Genomic DNA, 18,269 nt, shown 5'->3' on the forward strand with positions numbered 1-18,269 from the left:
GGCAACTGAGTGACATTAATATTTGGGCACAATCTAAAGGAGACTTTTACGACCTGAGGTTTACCATACGGGTCTTCTCATCTTCATTAAAACTGCGCTAACTAGTATGAAGCTACAAGAAATGAACTGGCCGGATCCTGCAGTTAGTAAAATTTCTTCAGGAAGATCATTTCACGTAGTTAGCCGTGTTGGTCTGCAGTAGACCAGCAGGAATTTAGTCTAGGGGCATCTTGGGAGACCAAGAAGGTTTTCAGGGTATGAGCTTCCGAGGGTCAAACCCTTCTAAAATTTCCTCAGACACTGTTCCTTTAAGAGAAGGGACTCCCCATTACCGGATGAGAAGGTTGGTCTGAGATGACGTCAGTACGCCTCTGCGTGTGAACCAGGAAACAAAAATATCGCGAGGAACCATTTTCAATAATACAAGTAGCGGTTGAAATAGTGTAATAAGTTCAAAGTAAGAGCCAAAGATGCCGAATGGCCCCTGAACCCTTTAAACGTGATTTCTGTTCGAAGGTGCCGTGTAATTAAAAGGTAAGACGAATATATTTGTTCGTTTAAAAATCTAGTCTAAGAAGAATCGGAGAAAGTTTGAAAATAAGTGAGTTTTGAGGATGAGAGTGAAATTTTTTTGGCTGTGAAGAGGAATAGGAATGGAATGCTTAAAAAGTAGCCGGCAAGTTTTAGCAGCATTTAATACACTTTAATGAATACTTTAAGAAGTTACTAAGGCGAAAATCGTATGCATCCTTACTTGGAAGTTAGCGGTACGGAACTCCGTGAGGCTTACTTCAGAGGAAGGATATATAGGCTTGTGCTATACTTTCACTTTGTGTCTGTCATTAAATCCAGTTTTGCGTTAGTACAAGATCTCAAAAATTAGCTTGCCTAGATGTACAGCCTGATCCTGCTGACAGTACAATCCTAAACAGACCTACTTCGGTCTAAGATCACTGATTTCAATGGGTTTAGACTGGAGTTCTGTTTAGGATTGCATTGTGTATAGCACCGTATACGATAGCTCTGTTTGGGTATTTATTATATTAAGCAGGATTTTAAAAAATGAAATTATTTTTGTGTGATTAGATTGAACTAACAGTATGTATTGAAGAATATTTAACTTCAAATTTAGATCAATAATCTGGGTTTCTGTGGCTTTCGAAGATTTCATAGTGTCAGATTGTCAGTGAAGTTAAATTTCAGTCTACTTCTTGGACAACAGCCATGGGCCGTTACCTGAATGCCTTTGTGGTAATTCAGTTTCTGGACTGCATTTAGTACTGTAATAAGATTGCAATCATATATATATAGAGAGAGAGAGAGATGCAAGCCTTACTGGAATTATTTAGAGTTACTTAGGAGTAAACAAGCTGTGATCCACAAACCACTTAAGCTGTTGTACTTCTGTCTGTAGGACACCCAGTAGCAGCTAAAGTGTTGAACTAGGGCCAGGGCTGAAATTTCCATTTAGTGATGAAGTTGTGTAGGTCACCTTGAGGTAGTCTCTCTCTCTCTCTCTCCCTAACCTATCTTATTGTTGTAGTAAGGGTAATGGGGGAGAATTAAACTTGGAGGAAGGGCAAAATGAAAATGAAACTGACCTTAAGTAAGTTTAGCTGACCCATTAGAAATACTTCTATTGTTTTATGCTGGAACCATCAGTTTTGGTCAGGCTGATAAGGCAGCTGATGATCTGGTCCTCAGATTGGGGCAGTAATAGAAATCAAGTGTAGAACCAGATAGACTGTTCAAAGAGCTGTAGTCAGATATGATTTCCCCTGTTGCCTCTTTTGCCTTATTCATAATTGTATTTCTGTACCTTATGAGCTCAGTCCTTGGAAAAAACAGGCTGAAGACAATCTCCTTCCCACAGAGCAGCTGGCCTCACAGAGCTAAGCTTGAGAGTCCATCTGGATTTTCCATTAGAAACTATAGTTTTTGGGTTAAGAGGCAATATACCTTTCAGTGTCAGATGCTGTGGCTTAGCAATGGGGGAAGCCCATTGCTTCCAAGCGGATCTAGTTGGTCACTGTTCCAACAAGACAGCTCTTACCTGATCTTACTAATAATTATGTATAACATTTGTATAGTGTTTTCAAGTGTTCAAAATGCTTTGGGTGTATGGAGTTCTTCTTACAGCCGTTCCAATATAGGTGAATATTTTTCATATATGTGCATAAGTAGAAGCGGAGAATGGGAGCCTTTATTTATAACAGTCTCCTAACTGCTATGTTACACCCCCTCTCACCTGAGCAATAAAATCCTGAACTATATGGCAGGCACAGTTAGCAACAACTTCCCCTATTAAGAAGATGATGCAAATGGTTTATATTTTATAACAGGGGTCACCGAGTCTTTTGAGCTTGTGAGTACTTTTGGAATTCTAAGAGGGGGTGGTGAGGTCCACCCCAAAATGGCAGGAGGTGGAGCCAAACCCCAAATAGATGCCACAGGATGCAGAGCCTCCATTCTAGTTTTGCAAAATAATCACAGAAGGGGAATAAAAAGAAATGAAGGGAAACCCAAGGAGGGGGGAGGAAGAGAGAAAGAGAAGGGAGTATAAAAATAAGGAGAATTTGAAGGGGGAATGGAATCACAGATCCAATTGCTTACCAGTCCTTCTTTTCATCCACTGACATTCAATTACAAGCTCTGTTTATAATGGCCCATCCACTTTTTGAAAAGTTTGGTGGGTTCCTGGGGAAGTGCGGGCAAGCACTATGTGGTGCCCGCGGGCATCAAGTTTTATAACATTGAAGAAAATGTAGCATTTGATAGTGTAGAAATACTGTGCCAAAGTGGTTTAACTTGGATTATTTCTCTTAGTTATTATTTCAGTTAGAGCCTAGCCTCTGGCTTAAGTTTTTTAGAGATTGTTTGCATTTTTATTACAAATGCACATGTTGTTAGTCATAGAGAACCAGAAGACCTTAATAGATAACAGAAGAAGGAAGATGATGTCATTGGACAAACTACAGAAGACGATAAACAACCCGGTAACTATTTGTCAATCATTTTGTTCCAAAAGTAACTAGTAACTACAACCAGGGAATCACCCTAAGAACCCACATACACTACTAGGTGTGTCTAATCATATTTAGTAATTAAAGTGCCAGTGCTCATACATATTATAATATTACATGATAATTACATCACTATTTCCGGACTCATTAATTATAAAGTGCTCAGTCCCATGTTACACTTTCAATCTTCAATATGTAGGAGTGTCCCGTATAAGTCCAAGGTTCACTGTGATGCAATGAAACTCATACACAAACAGCAGACAGCTCTTAGCTCAAAAATTCCGGGTAGTGATGAGAGCTCCCAGAAGCCAAGAGTCCCCCGTTGGTAGGCTGAATTCAAAGTGGCGGATAGCTCTCAGCTTGCAGTTCTGGGGGGCAATACAGGCTCCAAGAGGCTGAAAATCTTCTGTTAATTGGCTGAAATTCAAATGTAAGCAACAGCTAGTTCTCAGCTTGCAATTCTGGGGAGCAATGGAGGCTCGAAGGAGCCAAGAACCTCCCGTTGGTTGGCAACGAGCCTGCTAGCAATTAAATATGCTCGTTTCGATACCTCTTCATCTTGGCCAGCGCTCTGTGGAGATACAGAATACAACTAACTGGCAAAAATAGCACTTGATTAGGAGGACCCGAAGTCTGTGATTCAAAAAACTGGCCAAGATGAAGAGGTATCGAAACGATATTTGAATTCAGCCTACCCATTGAAGATTGAAAGTGTAACATGGGACTGAGCACTTTATAATTAATAAGTCCTGTAATTGTGCTGTAATTATCATGTAATATTATAATATGTATGAGCACTGGCACTTTAATTACTAAATATGATTAGACACACCTAGTAGTGTATGTGGGTTCTTAGGGTGATTCCCTGGTTGTAGTTACCAATAGATTTTTACCAATGGATTTCATCTTAAAAGTGCACTTGGACATGTTAGATTTGTGAAGCAATAACCTTGTCAAAAAACTGGATGTCTTTCCATTACCAGGTCCCTTTGATCTTTTTGGTTTGTTTGGACCTTTTCTTCTGTCTGACAATACCTTTTCAGTGGTGGCACCTCTCCTGTGGAATGCCCTCCCGCTTGAGGCTAGCCTGGGGCCTACCATCCTCTCTTTCTTGTACCAGGCCAAAACATTGTACCAAGCCAGATTGGTGTAGTCATTAAGAGCGGTAGGACTCTAATCTGGAGATCCGGGTTGATTCCCCACTCCTCTGCTTGAAGCCAGCTGGGTGACCTTGGGTCAGACACTGCTCCTCTCAAACTGAAATTTGAACTAAATACGAAAAATATGCTCTTAAATATTTTACCAATTAATGTGAGAAAAGAACAAGGAGACTTCTTCCGTTATATGGTGACGGCAGCGAGAGTTGCGGAAAAATGGAAAACTGATGCCAGTCCAAGTCTTCCAGAATGGAGAGATAAGATTCATGAATACACTTCAATGGCTAAATTGACTACCTATTTACATAATAGACTGTTAAATGAGTTCTGGAAAAAATGGAAGGATCTTTTTGATTGTTTAGGTATAATTAATTGATACAGAAACTTGGAAGGAGGGAGGGAAGGAGAAATGTTATGTATTCAGGCTAAGGGAAGTAAAATATGCAACGTTTTTCTTTATTAGATCAAAGAAGCTTAAGTGAATGAGCATCAAGTTGTCCGGAAGGGCAGTATATAAATAGAATATTATTATGTTATTATTATCCAAGCTTTTTTTAAGGGATTTGATATTTTAAAATTATTTTTACAGTCTGCTTCTAGCCTGAGGACTGTTTTATGAGGATAATTTTAGACTGCTGTTTTTATGTTATGGCTGGCTTTTCAATAGCTTATTAATTTTAATGTTTTTGGTGTTTTAATAACAACAACAACAACAACAACATTTGATTTATATACCTTCCTTCAGGACAACTTAACGCCCGCTCAGAGTGGTTTACAAAGTGTGTTATTATTATTCTCACAACAATCATCCTTTGAGGTGGGTGGAGCTGAGAGAGTTCTGGAGGAACTAGACCAAACTGGATAATGATTTTATCATGTTTTCCTTTGTGAGCCATCTTCAGCAAGTCTCGGGAAAGGCAGCAAATACATTTTCTAAATAAACACATAGTAAAATTAATGAGTTCATGCCTGCTACACAAAGACAGGCAGTGGCTAACCAACTCTGAAAATCTCTTGCCTTGAAAACCCTGTAAGCTGGTTGTGTCTTGAAGGCACTTTACACACACATATAGAATTAGGTATTTGAGTCTCTATTTGGCAATATATTGAGCAGAAATGGGCTGCATTTATAATATGTGTGTGAGTGTGTGCAGGTGTGCATACATACATGGAAAGCCATTCCTGTTTGTAAATACACAAATGGGTGAAGTCTTGCTGCCACCTCTGATGATTACAGGAGTGATAGGGCTCTTGATTAGTCTAATGATTCCTACCTTAAATTAGAGACTGAAATGTGAAATCAACTTGAGGGTTTGGAAAGGAGCAACCATGAGGAAGCATGAAGCAAAGACTTGTTTGTGTGGATGTCCTTTTGAAGAGGAAGAAATGCAGGTTGTGTCTCCTGTCCATATTGATTGGCAGTACACCACACAGAACTGCTCTAAGCCCCAATCCCTTGTTGTAGTGGGAGCAATGTGCAAATTCTTGACCTATTGCTACTCCAGTGCATGAATAGTGATATGCATACCTCATGGAGATCTATACCAAGGACTTTTTCTTCAGAGACTCATGTCACAAAAACAAGAAGCTATAAGCTGGCTATTTTAAAAGCAAATAAAAACAGAATGCAAATAAACACTTGTTCTTATGTGTCAGGCACAGTAACTCTTTCCCCCTTTACCTTTATAGGTTATTCCATATACTGGGACTATCCTTGGTGGCCTTCTTCCCCTAGATGTAGTGGTAGTGCGGGGATTTGTTCCAGAAGATGCAGATAGGTAAGGGTCAAAATTAGATATTTCCAGAGAATCCTCTTACAGTAGATGTTGCAGGCTAGCTGGTAAATAAATAACAGAAGTATATATTTGATTTTGCTTGGAATGCTTTTACAGGAAAAATATACTTCTTTGCTTTACAAAATTAAGACTTCTGGGAAGTGTTTATACTTGATTTGCCATTGCACTGAACCACAGGTTCTGTGAAGGAAGATAGTCCTGGTGTGAAATCAGTCCCCAGCCTTAATTTCAAATGCGTATGACTTGGAAGTGAAATAGGTTTTATCTTTTGTTTCATTCTACTTTCTGCTTAAAACGTGAACATGAAGATAACGATAAAATGAATGGCTATACAAGACTTTCATGGCGTTCTATTTGGATATATAAGGAGGTTTCGAAATGTTGACTAGAATTTCGAAAATGTGGGTTTTTGAGGAGGGGATGTTGTTGTAACTTGGATGAAATGTATATTCTTCTTTTAATAGCAATTCATTAGATCTCTGTCAGGGACAATGCATAGACTGTGGAAATCATTAATTTTGTTGTAACGAACAGTACCAGTACTTTTCATGCTCAGGAGTGGAAGCGGTAGAGTTTAAGTTTAATGTATCTGCAGCATATTTCCAGCTGTGGGTTCTGAGAATGCCCAGGCTATGCAGATGCAATGATATTATTAGCCAGGTGAAGGCTTGGGCCTCCTGTTGATCTGTACCACACATAGAAACTGGAGCAAGCATGGAAAGCAGTCATGAGACTGCTTGGGTAATGAGAATTGTTTTGCTGCTGTTGTCCAATAAGCTGAGTTGACTGCTGTGTTTCAATTTCTGCCAAGGTTCCAGGTAGACTTCCAGTGTGGGAATAGCGTGAAACCTCGTGCTGACGTTGCCTTTCATTTTAACCCCCGGTTCAAAAGGTCTGGTTGCATTGTTTGCAACACCCTGCTGCAAGAAAGATGGGGCTCGGAAGAGATTACGTATGCAATGCCTTTTGAAAAAGGAAAGTCATTTGAGATTGTTTTTATGGTGCTGCTTGATAAATTCCAGGTGAGCTGCTTGGGTTGATTAAAGGGTTAAGCAATCTATCGTGCCTTCAGGCTCAATTGTTGTGATGGATGTGAAGGCCTGTTGCTTTCAAAAGGAGAGGGAGGTAAGCATAGGCTTAATTTTTCCACTGAAATCAGTGTGACTTTTATCTGGATTGTACCATTTCAAACAACTTGTATATTTCTGAATCATTCTCTACATGCACTGCAGGTTAATTTGCTTTTACTGGAGCAGTGTTGATATGAATAAAACGTGTGCTTCAGGAGGTGATAGAGTTCTAAAACCTTATAGATGGCTCTTCCATTGTTCTTTGGCACTGATAATGAAGACCAGGAGTACAGCTTTCAATGTTCAGGGTGACCTGAGAAGGATCTGGGTGAACCTGTGGGTCAAACTGAATGGTACATCAAACTCGTGATTGTGACAGGTTCGCTGTCGCCATTTTAAAGTGAGCTCTTTCCCTCCCCATTCTGTGCCTTTTCAACTGTTGAAACAGCAGTGCGGTGGGACTGTTTCAGCACTTGAAAAGGTGGGGGGAGCACTGTGCCGTAGGGCTGAGCAGGATTGGACCTTTGCAGCATTTAAAAATCATTTTAAAATGGTGATGGCGAACCTGTGGCAACCGTGAGTTTGCCATTGTGTTTAGTTTGGCTCTGAGCTGGTATTCTATCTGTTTGTTCAAAGTACATGCAGCTAGGAGAGATAAGGGGTGGCTGGGGCTTTGCCAAACTTTAAACTGTACTCTCCCATCTTGTACTTTGAGACCTACTATATTATATCCTGTTATATGATTTTAATGTATAAGTTCCAGTAAACAGGGGAGACATGTGAGGCAGCGACGTCCTAATGGACAAACCTTTGCTGCTGAATGAGGGTACCCTTGGAGGCACAGTTAATTCTGTGGCTTTTATATGAGCAGAGAAAGATTTAACATGAAAGTTACCAATTTTTTTTTAAAGAATACAACACATCTCAGTTCAGAACTTGTCTGTTCACTTGGACTGTGTTCATACAACACACTATTCATTTATGTTTTATTTATCATTGTTGTTTAAGTAATTGTTGCTCTTTTCTCATGTACACACCCTGCCTCTTCTGGGAAGTGCATGTTTGGGCTTTTAATTTTGGATTAACAAATGCTGACTTTGTGCAATTACATCCATGACTTACATGCACAGTTCACCAAATCATCTGACCCCTCTGACCAAATACTCGGGAACTTTGATTGAATGGTTGCCTTTATTTTCAGAACTGTTTTTTAAAAAAGTAACTGCCAAGCTCTCTATTTACTTTCCATGTGACAAAAGCTTGTTTGAATCAGGTAGAAGTACAAAGTCTAAATACAAGTTTAAATACTAAGTTTAAATTGCTAATGTGGTGTAAAATTCCTGGTGTGTGTGTGTTTTTTTCCCCCAATAGGTTGCCATAAATGGAAAACATGTGTTGCTCTACAAGCATAGAATTGATCTTGGAAAAATAGACACGCTTGGGTTATATGGAAAAGTACAAGTCCAGATGATTGGTTTTATTTCAAATAATGTAAGTTATTAGTTTTAGAACAACATTTTCTTTTAAAAGTTGTTTTGACTTGTTAAAATGTACTGAATTGGAACATGAAGGGCTGGTTCACAGCAATGAACAAAATGAATCTAATATTCAAGAGGAGGGGGGTATTGGCCTGGAGCAGCAGCTTGCACTTTCAGTGGAGAAGTGTCCAGTGACTCTCTTGTCTCCCATGGCAAATTGCGAGCTGGAGAGATGTCCTCATGTTGTTACCAAAGACAAAGGAAATTCATTTTTTTTAAAGTAATTGGCTTTGGAAAAGTAATATGATATCTTGTTTCTCTTTGTAAATTAACAGATTAGAAAAGGCAAATGTCTTTGTAACTCATTAAGCATACCCGTCCAATTTATTTTACAACTATACTTCATAATTGACCTGTAGCCCACAAAGGATATCATTCCCACTATATTCTCACTGCATTGCTAATGAGCTTGAGGATTTTATTTGAAAGCAATGTAAAACAAATAACTGTTCCATTTAGCTTGTGAAATGTTAGCAGTTTGATACTTAAGGATTACAGATGTCCTGTGAATATTCATGTTCAATCTCTCTTTTCTTCTCAGTCTTTGCAAGGCTCTCAGCCATCCTTACTAGGGGCAACCAAGGAAAAGGCAGGAAATGTATGTATTTGTATTCTGTGGCTAGCTTCACAAGTGATGTTTGTCTTATGTTCTAATTAAATATTCTTTTTCTTTTTAACAGGAAAAAAGACCTGGGAGATCACAGTTTGTGAGTATATTTCTAACACTGCACTCAAACTTCACATCTAAACGAGGTTTGCCCACAGTAGGCATAAACACAACCTTTCGCCCTTCATGTCTTATCTTTCCTCCACCCCTGTGCCCATCACATACAGAGTGTGGTCGCAACTGAAGTTTGGGAAATAGTCAATTGAACTCAAGTTTGCTGATACTTACTAATGCAAGGGCAAATTGGAGCTTGTATCTTTCACACAAACTGGGAGTCCAAACTGGCATTAAACTACAGTTTGGGATCACATTTTTTTTTGTGGGGTTTGTGCGTGTGGTGACAAACTCCAATCCACCAGACACTCGTGGACACTATGGCAAACTGGAGTTTGAGTCAAGGCTTCCCAAATTCAAAAGCCTTCAGTCATGCTCTGTGCACCATCTAATATCCAAGAGGAGGGGTTTATTGGCCTGGAGCAGCAACTTGCACTTTCAGTGGAGAAGTGTCCAGTGACTCTCTTGTATCCCATGTCAAACTGCAAGCCAGAGAGATGTCCTCACATTGTTCACAAAGACACAGGAAATTCAATTTTTTAAAAGCAATTGGCTTTGGAGAAGTAATTTGATATCTTGAGAAGTGGAGGAGAAGTATGAGCATGGCAGTGAAATATGTTCATTTCTGTTGCAGACAAACTTCTGTTTAATGTAGTATCTGAATGTAGCCACAATGTAATTTACATTTGGAAATATAATACTAAAAGTATTAAGGGAATGCATGCTTATAATGTTGCATGAGTAAACATGTACCCATACAGAACTCCTCAGTTTAATGCTAACTCCCTCCCATTGCCTACTTAAAAAGGGGGAGTGGGGGAGACACAATATCAGCTTAAAGATCTCAGTGAATTTGTGGCTTGTCACCTGTGTTCAGACTGGCTGCACATAAGAATCTTTTCTCTTGCTGTTCTGTACAGCAGGGCAGTCCTTCTTTATACTCACTTATGGGTTCTGAACTGCTTTGAAAACTTGTAGTTAGAAGCAATTTAGTAAAATAATTACTGACTTAGAAGCTTTCCTGCCTTAGCCTGCACTAGATCTCTTATAGTTCTGTCTGAAATCTCTTACATGTGTTTAAAAATTGTGGAGCAGCAAGTAAGTGTCTGTCATTTTGGGGACTCTGAAATGTTAAAAAAAAGGTGTGAGATGCAGATATGAGACATAGTTTTCAAAGTGCTGGGATTTCCTGCTGGATTTGCTGACATCAGGGACCCTTACATTTCTCTGTAAAGCTATTACTCGCATCTCTCTAACACAGTTTTGAATTTATTCTCATGGGCTGTGTGGAGCTCTGGAGGAATAATGCAATTAAGATAATCGGGCATGGACTACCTATATCTGATTTACAAGCAGACAAATATTTGAACACATTTAAAGCTCAGCTGTAGGCATTTTATGACTGGAAATCTTGAAGGAAGCAGTACTTAGTGTAGAAGGCCACGCTTGTTTACAAGAGATATTCAAAACTTGTGATCTTGCGGCATTTGAGAAACATTCCTGGTCCCAATCCAGAGAAAGTTAGGTGCAGGAGTGGTTTTAGCTACCCTTCTTAAAATTGCCCAGGTTAATAAGCATGTGGATGTTTAGTAAATCAATTATGTGCACAAATAATGGTTTTATAAGGTAAGGTAACCACTGGTTTCCCCTCGTTTTCTGGATTTCACAGTAGGCTGAAGTTCTTTTAGCATTATCCAGTTGCAGGACACAACCACACTCAAAATGGTGGAAACCAATTAGAGCATCCAGCAAGGAACCACCAGTGCAGCAGAGGCAAAAACTACTGTTGTGTAACATGTGCATTGACAGGAAAGTACCTCTTCAAATACTCTTTCAAACATAAAAAAATGAAAGTGTGCTCAGGAATAGGTAAAACTAGGAAGGGTTGCTTGAAGTATTTCTGAAACTGCTTTGTTCTCGTGTAATTGAAAGAAGAGAATGAGGTGAGGATAAACGTTCATAATTTTCAACAATTTGTACATTCTGACAAAAGTTCAGCCCCTTAATTTCAGATTAGGGTTAACTGAAATTGATTGCATTTTCAGGTAATTCCTTACGTTGCACAACTTAATTCTGCGGTTGAGCCTGGGCAAACCATTGTCATTAAAGGAGAAGTTAATGAAAATCCAAATAGGTTAGTAAACTTGATCGGTGCTCGTAATTTTCATTAGACTTTGTAATGTATTGCTGTTTGTGTATCTGTTTGTTTTCATAAGACACTCTCAGTTAATTCTTAAGTACAGTTACACCTTCTAAGTTCATTAAAGTCAATCATCTTAGAAGGGCAAACTCTACATAGGATCGCACAATAAAACTTCAAGCACCTTCCTGGCCATCAGTGGTTTAAATGCAATAATGTTTGTGAATGTTCTGTAACTTGCATACTGCTAAAGAATAAAACTTGCAAGCGGTTTCATTTTTACAAGGGAAGAAATAGGTTAAAAAACTTGTTTGGTTAAAAACCTAACAAGTGGAGATGGGAGGACCTGCACAGGCAGGCAGGAAGCTAAAGGCTGGGAAAGTAAATGAGAAATGAGCTCCTGAAAGTAGGGAAGCTCAAAAATTGTGATCAAATACATGAACAGAAATAAAGAGACAAGGTTAACAAGGAGATTGAGAAACAAAGATCTAATGTAAAGAAAAGAGACTGCATCCTGTCAAAACAAAGTTTAATGTTGGTGAACAAAGGAAGTCTCACTGTGAAAGGGGGGCTGGGGGAAATGTTACTGATGATGGGGGTGAGGAGCTTTGGGCTGTGGGCAAGAAGGGAGTAGCCAAAGAGCTTTAGGTGGTGGGAATATGGGGCAGAGCAGCCAAAGAGGTGAGGGGAATGGGGGCGGGTGGGGGGGAGGCTGCATTTCATATTGATCAATTTAGCTATATTTGGCTGTGGGTCTCCAGGTTTCTTTTGTACACACACATTTAATCTTAATAATAATAACAACGTTCGATTTATATACTTCAGAACAACTTAATGCTCACTCAGAGCCGTTTACAAAGTATGTCATTATTATCCCCACAACAAAATACCCTGTGAGGTGGGTGGGGGCTGAGAGAGCGCCAGAGAGTCCCATCACTCTTAACCACTACACCAAACTGTCTCTGTCTTCTGACTGCAAGTTTCTAAGACACCTATACTTTCACAATCTGTATTCAATACTATGTAGAAAGTCATACGGATATCTTTGTATCAGTCTAGCTCCCCTTTCAGTTTTATGTATGAGAAGTCATAGGCTGAATCCTAGCTTATTCCAGTAAAAGAAGTTCAGAATGGTTCAGGGTTATGGATGCTTGGGGCAGGGTCATATCTTTTATACACCATGCTTTTGAATGGTAGCAAATGTTTGGAATAGGCCTTTGCAGGAACTGTTCAATTTTGTAATTGGATTTTAAAATAACTTCTATGGATGTCTTTGGAAAATAGTGGTCAGCAAGACAGCTTTCTAGTTACAGCTGCAATCAAGTCAATTCGGCTTTGTAAAGAAAAAACGTTATGTTTAAGAGTATGGGAAGCCCTTTTGAGAGTTGGTTTGGAGGCTTCCTTGGCTGGAGAAATTCCCTCCCCCCTTTTTGGAGAGGCTTTTCGCTTTTGTTAGCAGTAAGTTATATTTGCTCTGTCCTTGTGTCAAGATAAGCTGTTCTTGCTGGCTAATTGGTAATTAACTTCACACCTGTAGATTGGGGTCGTGTGCCAAGAGCTGCAGACACGTCCCTTTTTGCATTTGTCAGGTGATGTAGTCAAGCTAGGAATGGGTGTGGTCAGGCCTGCCTCACTGTGGTTCCAGCTTGAACCAATATAAACCGGCTGTTAACCAACATGGAGAAGCTTGTGGTGGGCATCTATCTCAGACCTCTGCCCGTGCCCTTTTGCTTTGCTTCTGGCTCTATCTGATGAGAAGGACTGAAGCTCCATCTTTTGCTTTGGCTATTTTGTGGACCCTGCACTAGGGATTTTTGCTTGCTATGCTTGAGAAACCAACTTGCTTTGCCTCCTAAGAATTCAGTGTGATATGTAGAGCATACTGCTGTAGGGTTTTTTGTTTGTGCTCACTTTGTGTCTTATGTGCGATAACCTTGCACCTTGAATTAATAAATCATTCTATTTTTACCTTGTGTGGGTTATTAAGACTCTGAAGCCTCACTGCTATAAAACCTTTGTTGAACTCACCCTGTGTGTGCTTGAGATCCACCTACCAAACAATTATTCTTTTGCTGTGAACTATGCCTGCAAGCTTACCCTTATAAGGTAGACTTTGCTGTGGCTAATTCCCTAATGGGCTCTGGAGCTTTGCTCCCTAACTCCTTAGCCTAAAGATAGACTGGGGAGCTGGTGGCAGCTTATCTGGTTTTCTGTTTGCAACAGGACCTTCCAGACAGTCTGTGTCCTTTCCCCTTAGCTGGGCTGGGCCCCAGGGGTCTGGAACTCCTTGACAGGCTTAAAGAAGTTCCACTAGTGATTTCAGGATAGAGGCAGCATCTTAAGAAATCACATCCACAGTAATAGATTGTATCCACAGGAATTGTTTAAAAATCCACTTTGGAAATAATAATAAAAATTCAGTCGACAATTTCTAACCAGAACTTTTGTAGCAGTTGATACTTGTAAACCTTAATGTTGATACTTGCTAATTTTCAAAAAACTGAGCCTGTCCACTGTTTCTCCTTACTATTTAGCAAATTCCTTTTCCTGCCCCCAGCTAGCTGGCTGATAGTCCGATTGCTGTACATTAACATTGATTTTTTTTTATTTGCAGTTTTGCCATAAACCTTAAACCCAGTGAGACATCAGATATTGCTCTGCATCTGAATCCTCGAATAAAAGCTAAAGTTTTTGTGAGGAATTCCTACCTGCATGATAGTTGGGGAGAAGAAGAAAAGAGCATCAGTCACTTCCCTTTCTGTCCAGGAATGTATTTTGAGGTAACTAATTAAACAAGGCCAGTGATCTACACAGTATATTTATTGTAGATGCTCACACCAATTGTACAATTCATACTTTTCTAAAAATTAAACTATTAATAATACATTCATAACATGATAAGAACAGGAACAAGAATGAGAACATTAACAACTAAGGTGATGTGCTATAGCCATTAACAATCATACATCTGATAACTGCTTTCTTAAGAAGAGTCAAACTAAGATCCATAAAGTAGGTATTCAGGGTAGCACCTATGAATTATCTAAAGAAAGCCTGATCAAGAAGAATTAAAAGTCCAGGTTAATAATCATTTGGTGTGGAAGCTTTGGTAATAACAATTCATTATTTGACGGAAAGTCCAGAAACGGTTTCCATTTTGCATAGAAATTCGTTGTGCAGTGTGGCCTTTCCCTTTGTTGCAATCTATCAGTTATTTTCTCCATAATTAGTTGCTCCCAGATTTTGTTATACCAAGTATTCAAACTAGGAGACTTCCAGTTAAGAGCTATAGAGGTTTTTGCCACAACCAGCAACGATGAGATTAACTGTCTAATAGTGGGAAGTTCTCTCTCTTTCCAAATATCTAAGAATATTAATTCTGGCTTTAATGGTATATTGTATGATAAGAACATAAGAACATAAGCAAAGCCATGTTGGATCAGGCCAGTGGCCCATCCAGTCCAACATTCTGTCACACACAGTGGCTAGAAATCCAGTGCCATCTAAAGGACTGTCAGTGAGGCCAGGACACCAGAAGCCCTCCCACTGCCTTCCTTGATGTAATGAGTACAATTTGTCGCTGAATTGTGTTCACCACCAGCGCCAAGGTTTCTGGTGCCTGCGGCGATCCCCACATGCGCGCGCGCCCCGGACTGCGTGATGACATCATCGCACAGCAAAAGCCAGGCCCATTGGCTGGCGGGTGGCGGCTGCACGCCGCCCCAGCGGCAGGCTTGCTGTAGCAGGCACACCAGCTCTGGCGCCCGCCCTGATTGTGGTGGTGCCAGCCCTGATTGTGTCCCAAAGGTCTGCTATTCGTGGACTTTGCCACCAGCAATGTAAGAAGGTACCAATCTGTCCGTATTCTTTCCAGCATAGGGGAGAGCTGGTGGAATATATTTTAGACAGCCTATGTGGAGTGAGATACCAATGATTTATAATTTTATGCGATTGAAGTCTTATGTTTATGACTGGTTTACTATGCTTGATTTCCAAACCTGTTGCCCCTCTTCATCAGAAATGCATATCTCGCAATCCTGTTGCCATTTTAAGTGAGTGGCGTCAGTTTTCAGTGTCACATCCTGCACCAGTCTCTCACATATTTTTGAAAGCAGCCCCTTTTGAGTAAATACAGGAGTTTCTAGCAATAATTCCAGTTCCATCTTGGGTTTTTTCATTATATCTCATGGTTTGATATCTTTACAAAAATGAGAAAGTTATAAATATAGGTACCAAGGAATGGAACAAGAATATTTTGCTATACAATTCATACTTAAAACTACAATGTGATTTGGATGGGGTGGGGTGGGGGGAATGTTTCATTATCTAGTTTCAGGAAAACTTGTGTGAAATCATATATTTCTAAGCAGCATGTGGTAGTGTGCTCTAGATAGCAGAAACACAGTAGGCACACATCATCTGACACGTTCATGGCCTCCGGACCGGAAGTAGCTGTAATGTACAGAATTAGCCAACTATCACAGTAGAGGTACATTCATGTGATGTGCTTTTCAAGTGACAGAATCAATCTTTCTAACAGTAAAGTGGCTGGCCCTGGGCCTGTTATGATCAAAAGTAGCAAAACTGGAACAGTTGCAGAAGCTAGAGGCTTCTATATATTTTGGGACTCTGTAAATTAATCAGAAACCGGGCATGGAATGCTGAGAGTGAGTTGTAGGAGGGCAGATTACCTGCTGAAGATCCTAACTGCTTATAGGATCCTGGAGGGAGGACTCTTTTAGTTGAGAAATTTCCAAATTGTCTCTGTCCCCACAATTCCGCTGGCCCCCAAGCTTGTGACTCTACAATAAAAGTTTGTCTCATTGTCTTAGTAGCTCAAACAAAGCAAGGATAATCCAGATTGTCAACCTATCACTTTTAATATGTTCATTGGAATTACCAGAGAATTGCCCTGTAATGCAATAAAAAGGAATCTACTTATGGGCTCCGATATTATGCAGCAGCTTTATTTAAAAGTCGCTGTTTGTATCATAGTGGTTAAAGACACATGCTATTTGTGGTGAATGGTACACTTCTCCTTCCTGTTCTTGGCCGCAAGGCTGATAAAACAATTCAGAGGGTGTGGTTTAACAAGGTCAGTTTTGGCCTTAGTACAGCTACCTATAAGATTTTGCTGTAAAGCACATAAAACTAGCTGGCAGCTGTGGAGTGGATCCTACCCATGAGCTACCACTGAACAAAGTGGTAAGCCTGCAAGGCCTGCTTTTCCATTGGACATAGAGCCACTTAAATTGTAGTACAGTTAAATTCACCCCGGTGCCTGACAGGATTTCATTGTACTATACTCATTTAAACCTGTGAAGTTAAGACATATTCAGAAATATTTCAGAGTGTATGTTTTAATAACAGGAATTAAAATTGTAGCCTCATTCATTCCTGCTTCCCTCTGTAGGTTAACTTACAGAACATTTTACAAACTAGGTTGACCAATCTTAGTTTCTGAATGGGATGATGTTTTTCCCCCTACACTCTGTCCAAATACTGAATGTTTTTTGCTTGACTAAGGGTACCAATGTTTCTTTAACTTTCAGCTGATAATATTCTGTGATGCTGTTCAGTACAAAGTTGCTGTGAATGGTGTGCATACTCTGGAGTACAAGCATCGATTCAAACAACTTGACAAGATTAACATATTGGAAATCTGTGGAGATATTCAACTGCTGGATGTGAGGAGCTGGTAGCCAAGATGCATGCTTGCAGTGGGGAAAACCTTCTGTAACCAGGGAAGAAAGGAGTAATAATTTGGTTTTAAAGCACTGAGTATCACAAATCTTCTATATCTTTTTTTTTAAAAAATGCTGTAGTCACTCCCTAACTGTCTGTATACTTACCCATAGAAATAAGTTTTACAGCTAAAGCATAGCTGTATAGGACTAATGTAAACTGTATCCATTCTCAATATTCTGCTTTGCTCATATTACCAGTGCTCAATTCACATCAGTAACCTGTATATTAACACTGTTTTTCATGAATGTAACTGATTATTTTAACACCAGCCCTCACCATTTTAGAATATGGGGGAAAGTATTACAAATTACCAAAAGCATTTAGATGTATATGTTTAACAGACTGAACTATATTACAAGGACATCAGTATTCCATTGGGGTCCTGTCTTGGATCTCACCATTTAGTTCTTCGGTGACTGTCTTCCTCTGATGTAAGATGCCTTTCCGCTGATGTTTACTAAAATGGTAGGATGTAATCTACCATTATCAGTCTCTCCCTGCTTGTTACCATAGCTATAGAATTCTTATTTCACAAGAACGTGGAAAAACTGTTATGTCTAGTTCAGCTGAAACCTATTTGGATTTTTGGACAGTTCATAGGCAATTAAAGTCTTAATACAGCTTTGGAGAGTTCAGAACTGAATTTTGACTTCTGTGAAGTTATGCAAGAAACTCATGACTTTAAAAATAAAAGTAAAATTCTGTAAGTTCAAGGTGATTTTGTGTGTGTGTGGGGGGGGTTAAAGGAACTGCAGTAATCTGCTTGATTTCCTTATATTTTGACCAGTTTAGATTTTAATATCATTCACTGTTTTTACAGAAAATATTTTACCTCTAACAAGTTGCTATTGGAAAGGTGCTACTTCATTCAGACAAAAAAAATCTGTGTTCTCATAATTCATATAAGCAGGAGTTTTGTATTCAGAAGTGAAAAGGGGAGGCTGCATATGGGGGATTATGAGGAAAGAAATTGAAAATATAACCGCCACTATAATGTTTCTGTATAAATCTATGTTGAGGCCTCCAGCATACTACATGTATTTAGGGTCACTACCACTATATCTAAAAAAGGATAT

The 18,269-nt window shown here is 39.5% G+C and overlaps 1 protein-coding gene across 1 annotated transcript; it reads left to right on the plus strand.

The window, feature by feature from the left end:
• Positions 1 to 386: 386 nt before the first annotated feature.
• LGALS8 (galectin 8) lies at positions 387 to 17,900 on the plus strand. The gene is made up of 10 exons (XM_054975151.1): positions 387 to 534; positions 2,911 to 2,996; positions 5,870 to 5,958; positions 6,788 to 6,998; positions 8,418 to 8,537; positions 9,126 to 9,182; positions 9,265 to 9,291; positions 11,351 to 11,439; positions 14,060 to 14,225; positions 16,998 to 17,900. Exons 2-10 carry the CDS (start codon positions 2,955 to 2,957, stop codon positions 17,145 to 17,147), a joined length of 951 nt encoding a protein of 316 aa, XP_054831126.1. The 5' UTR covers positions 387 to 534; positions 2,911 to 2,954; the 3' UTR covers positions 17,148 to 17,900.
• The last annotated feature ends 369 nt before the right edge of the window (positions 17,901 to 18,269 follow it).

Source organism: Eublepharis macularius, chromosome 1, assembly GCF_028583425.1.
Source record: "Eublepharis macularius isolate TG4126 chromosome 1, MPM_Emac_v1.0, whole genome shotgun sequence".
NCBI lineage: Eukaryota > Metazoa > Chordata > Lepidosauria > Squamata > Eublepharidae > Eublepharis > Eublepharis macularius.

What these genes read in the sequence shown, in the direction of transcription:
- LGALS8 (XM_054975151.1), top strand. Translation starts at nt 2,955, where the DNA reads ATGATGTCATTGGACAAACTACAGAAGACGATAAACAACCCG. An exon ending in GACCTGGGAGATCACAGTTT is followed by an intron (nt 9,292 to 11,350) that starts GTGAGTATATTT and finishes TTGCATTTTCAG; the next exon opens with GTAATTCCTTACGTTGCACA. An exon ending in GTTAATGAAAATCCAAATAG is followed by an intron (nt 11,440 to 14,059) that starts GTTAGTAAACTT and finishes TTTTATTTGCAG; the next exon opens with TTTTGCCATAAACCTTAAAC.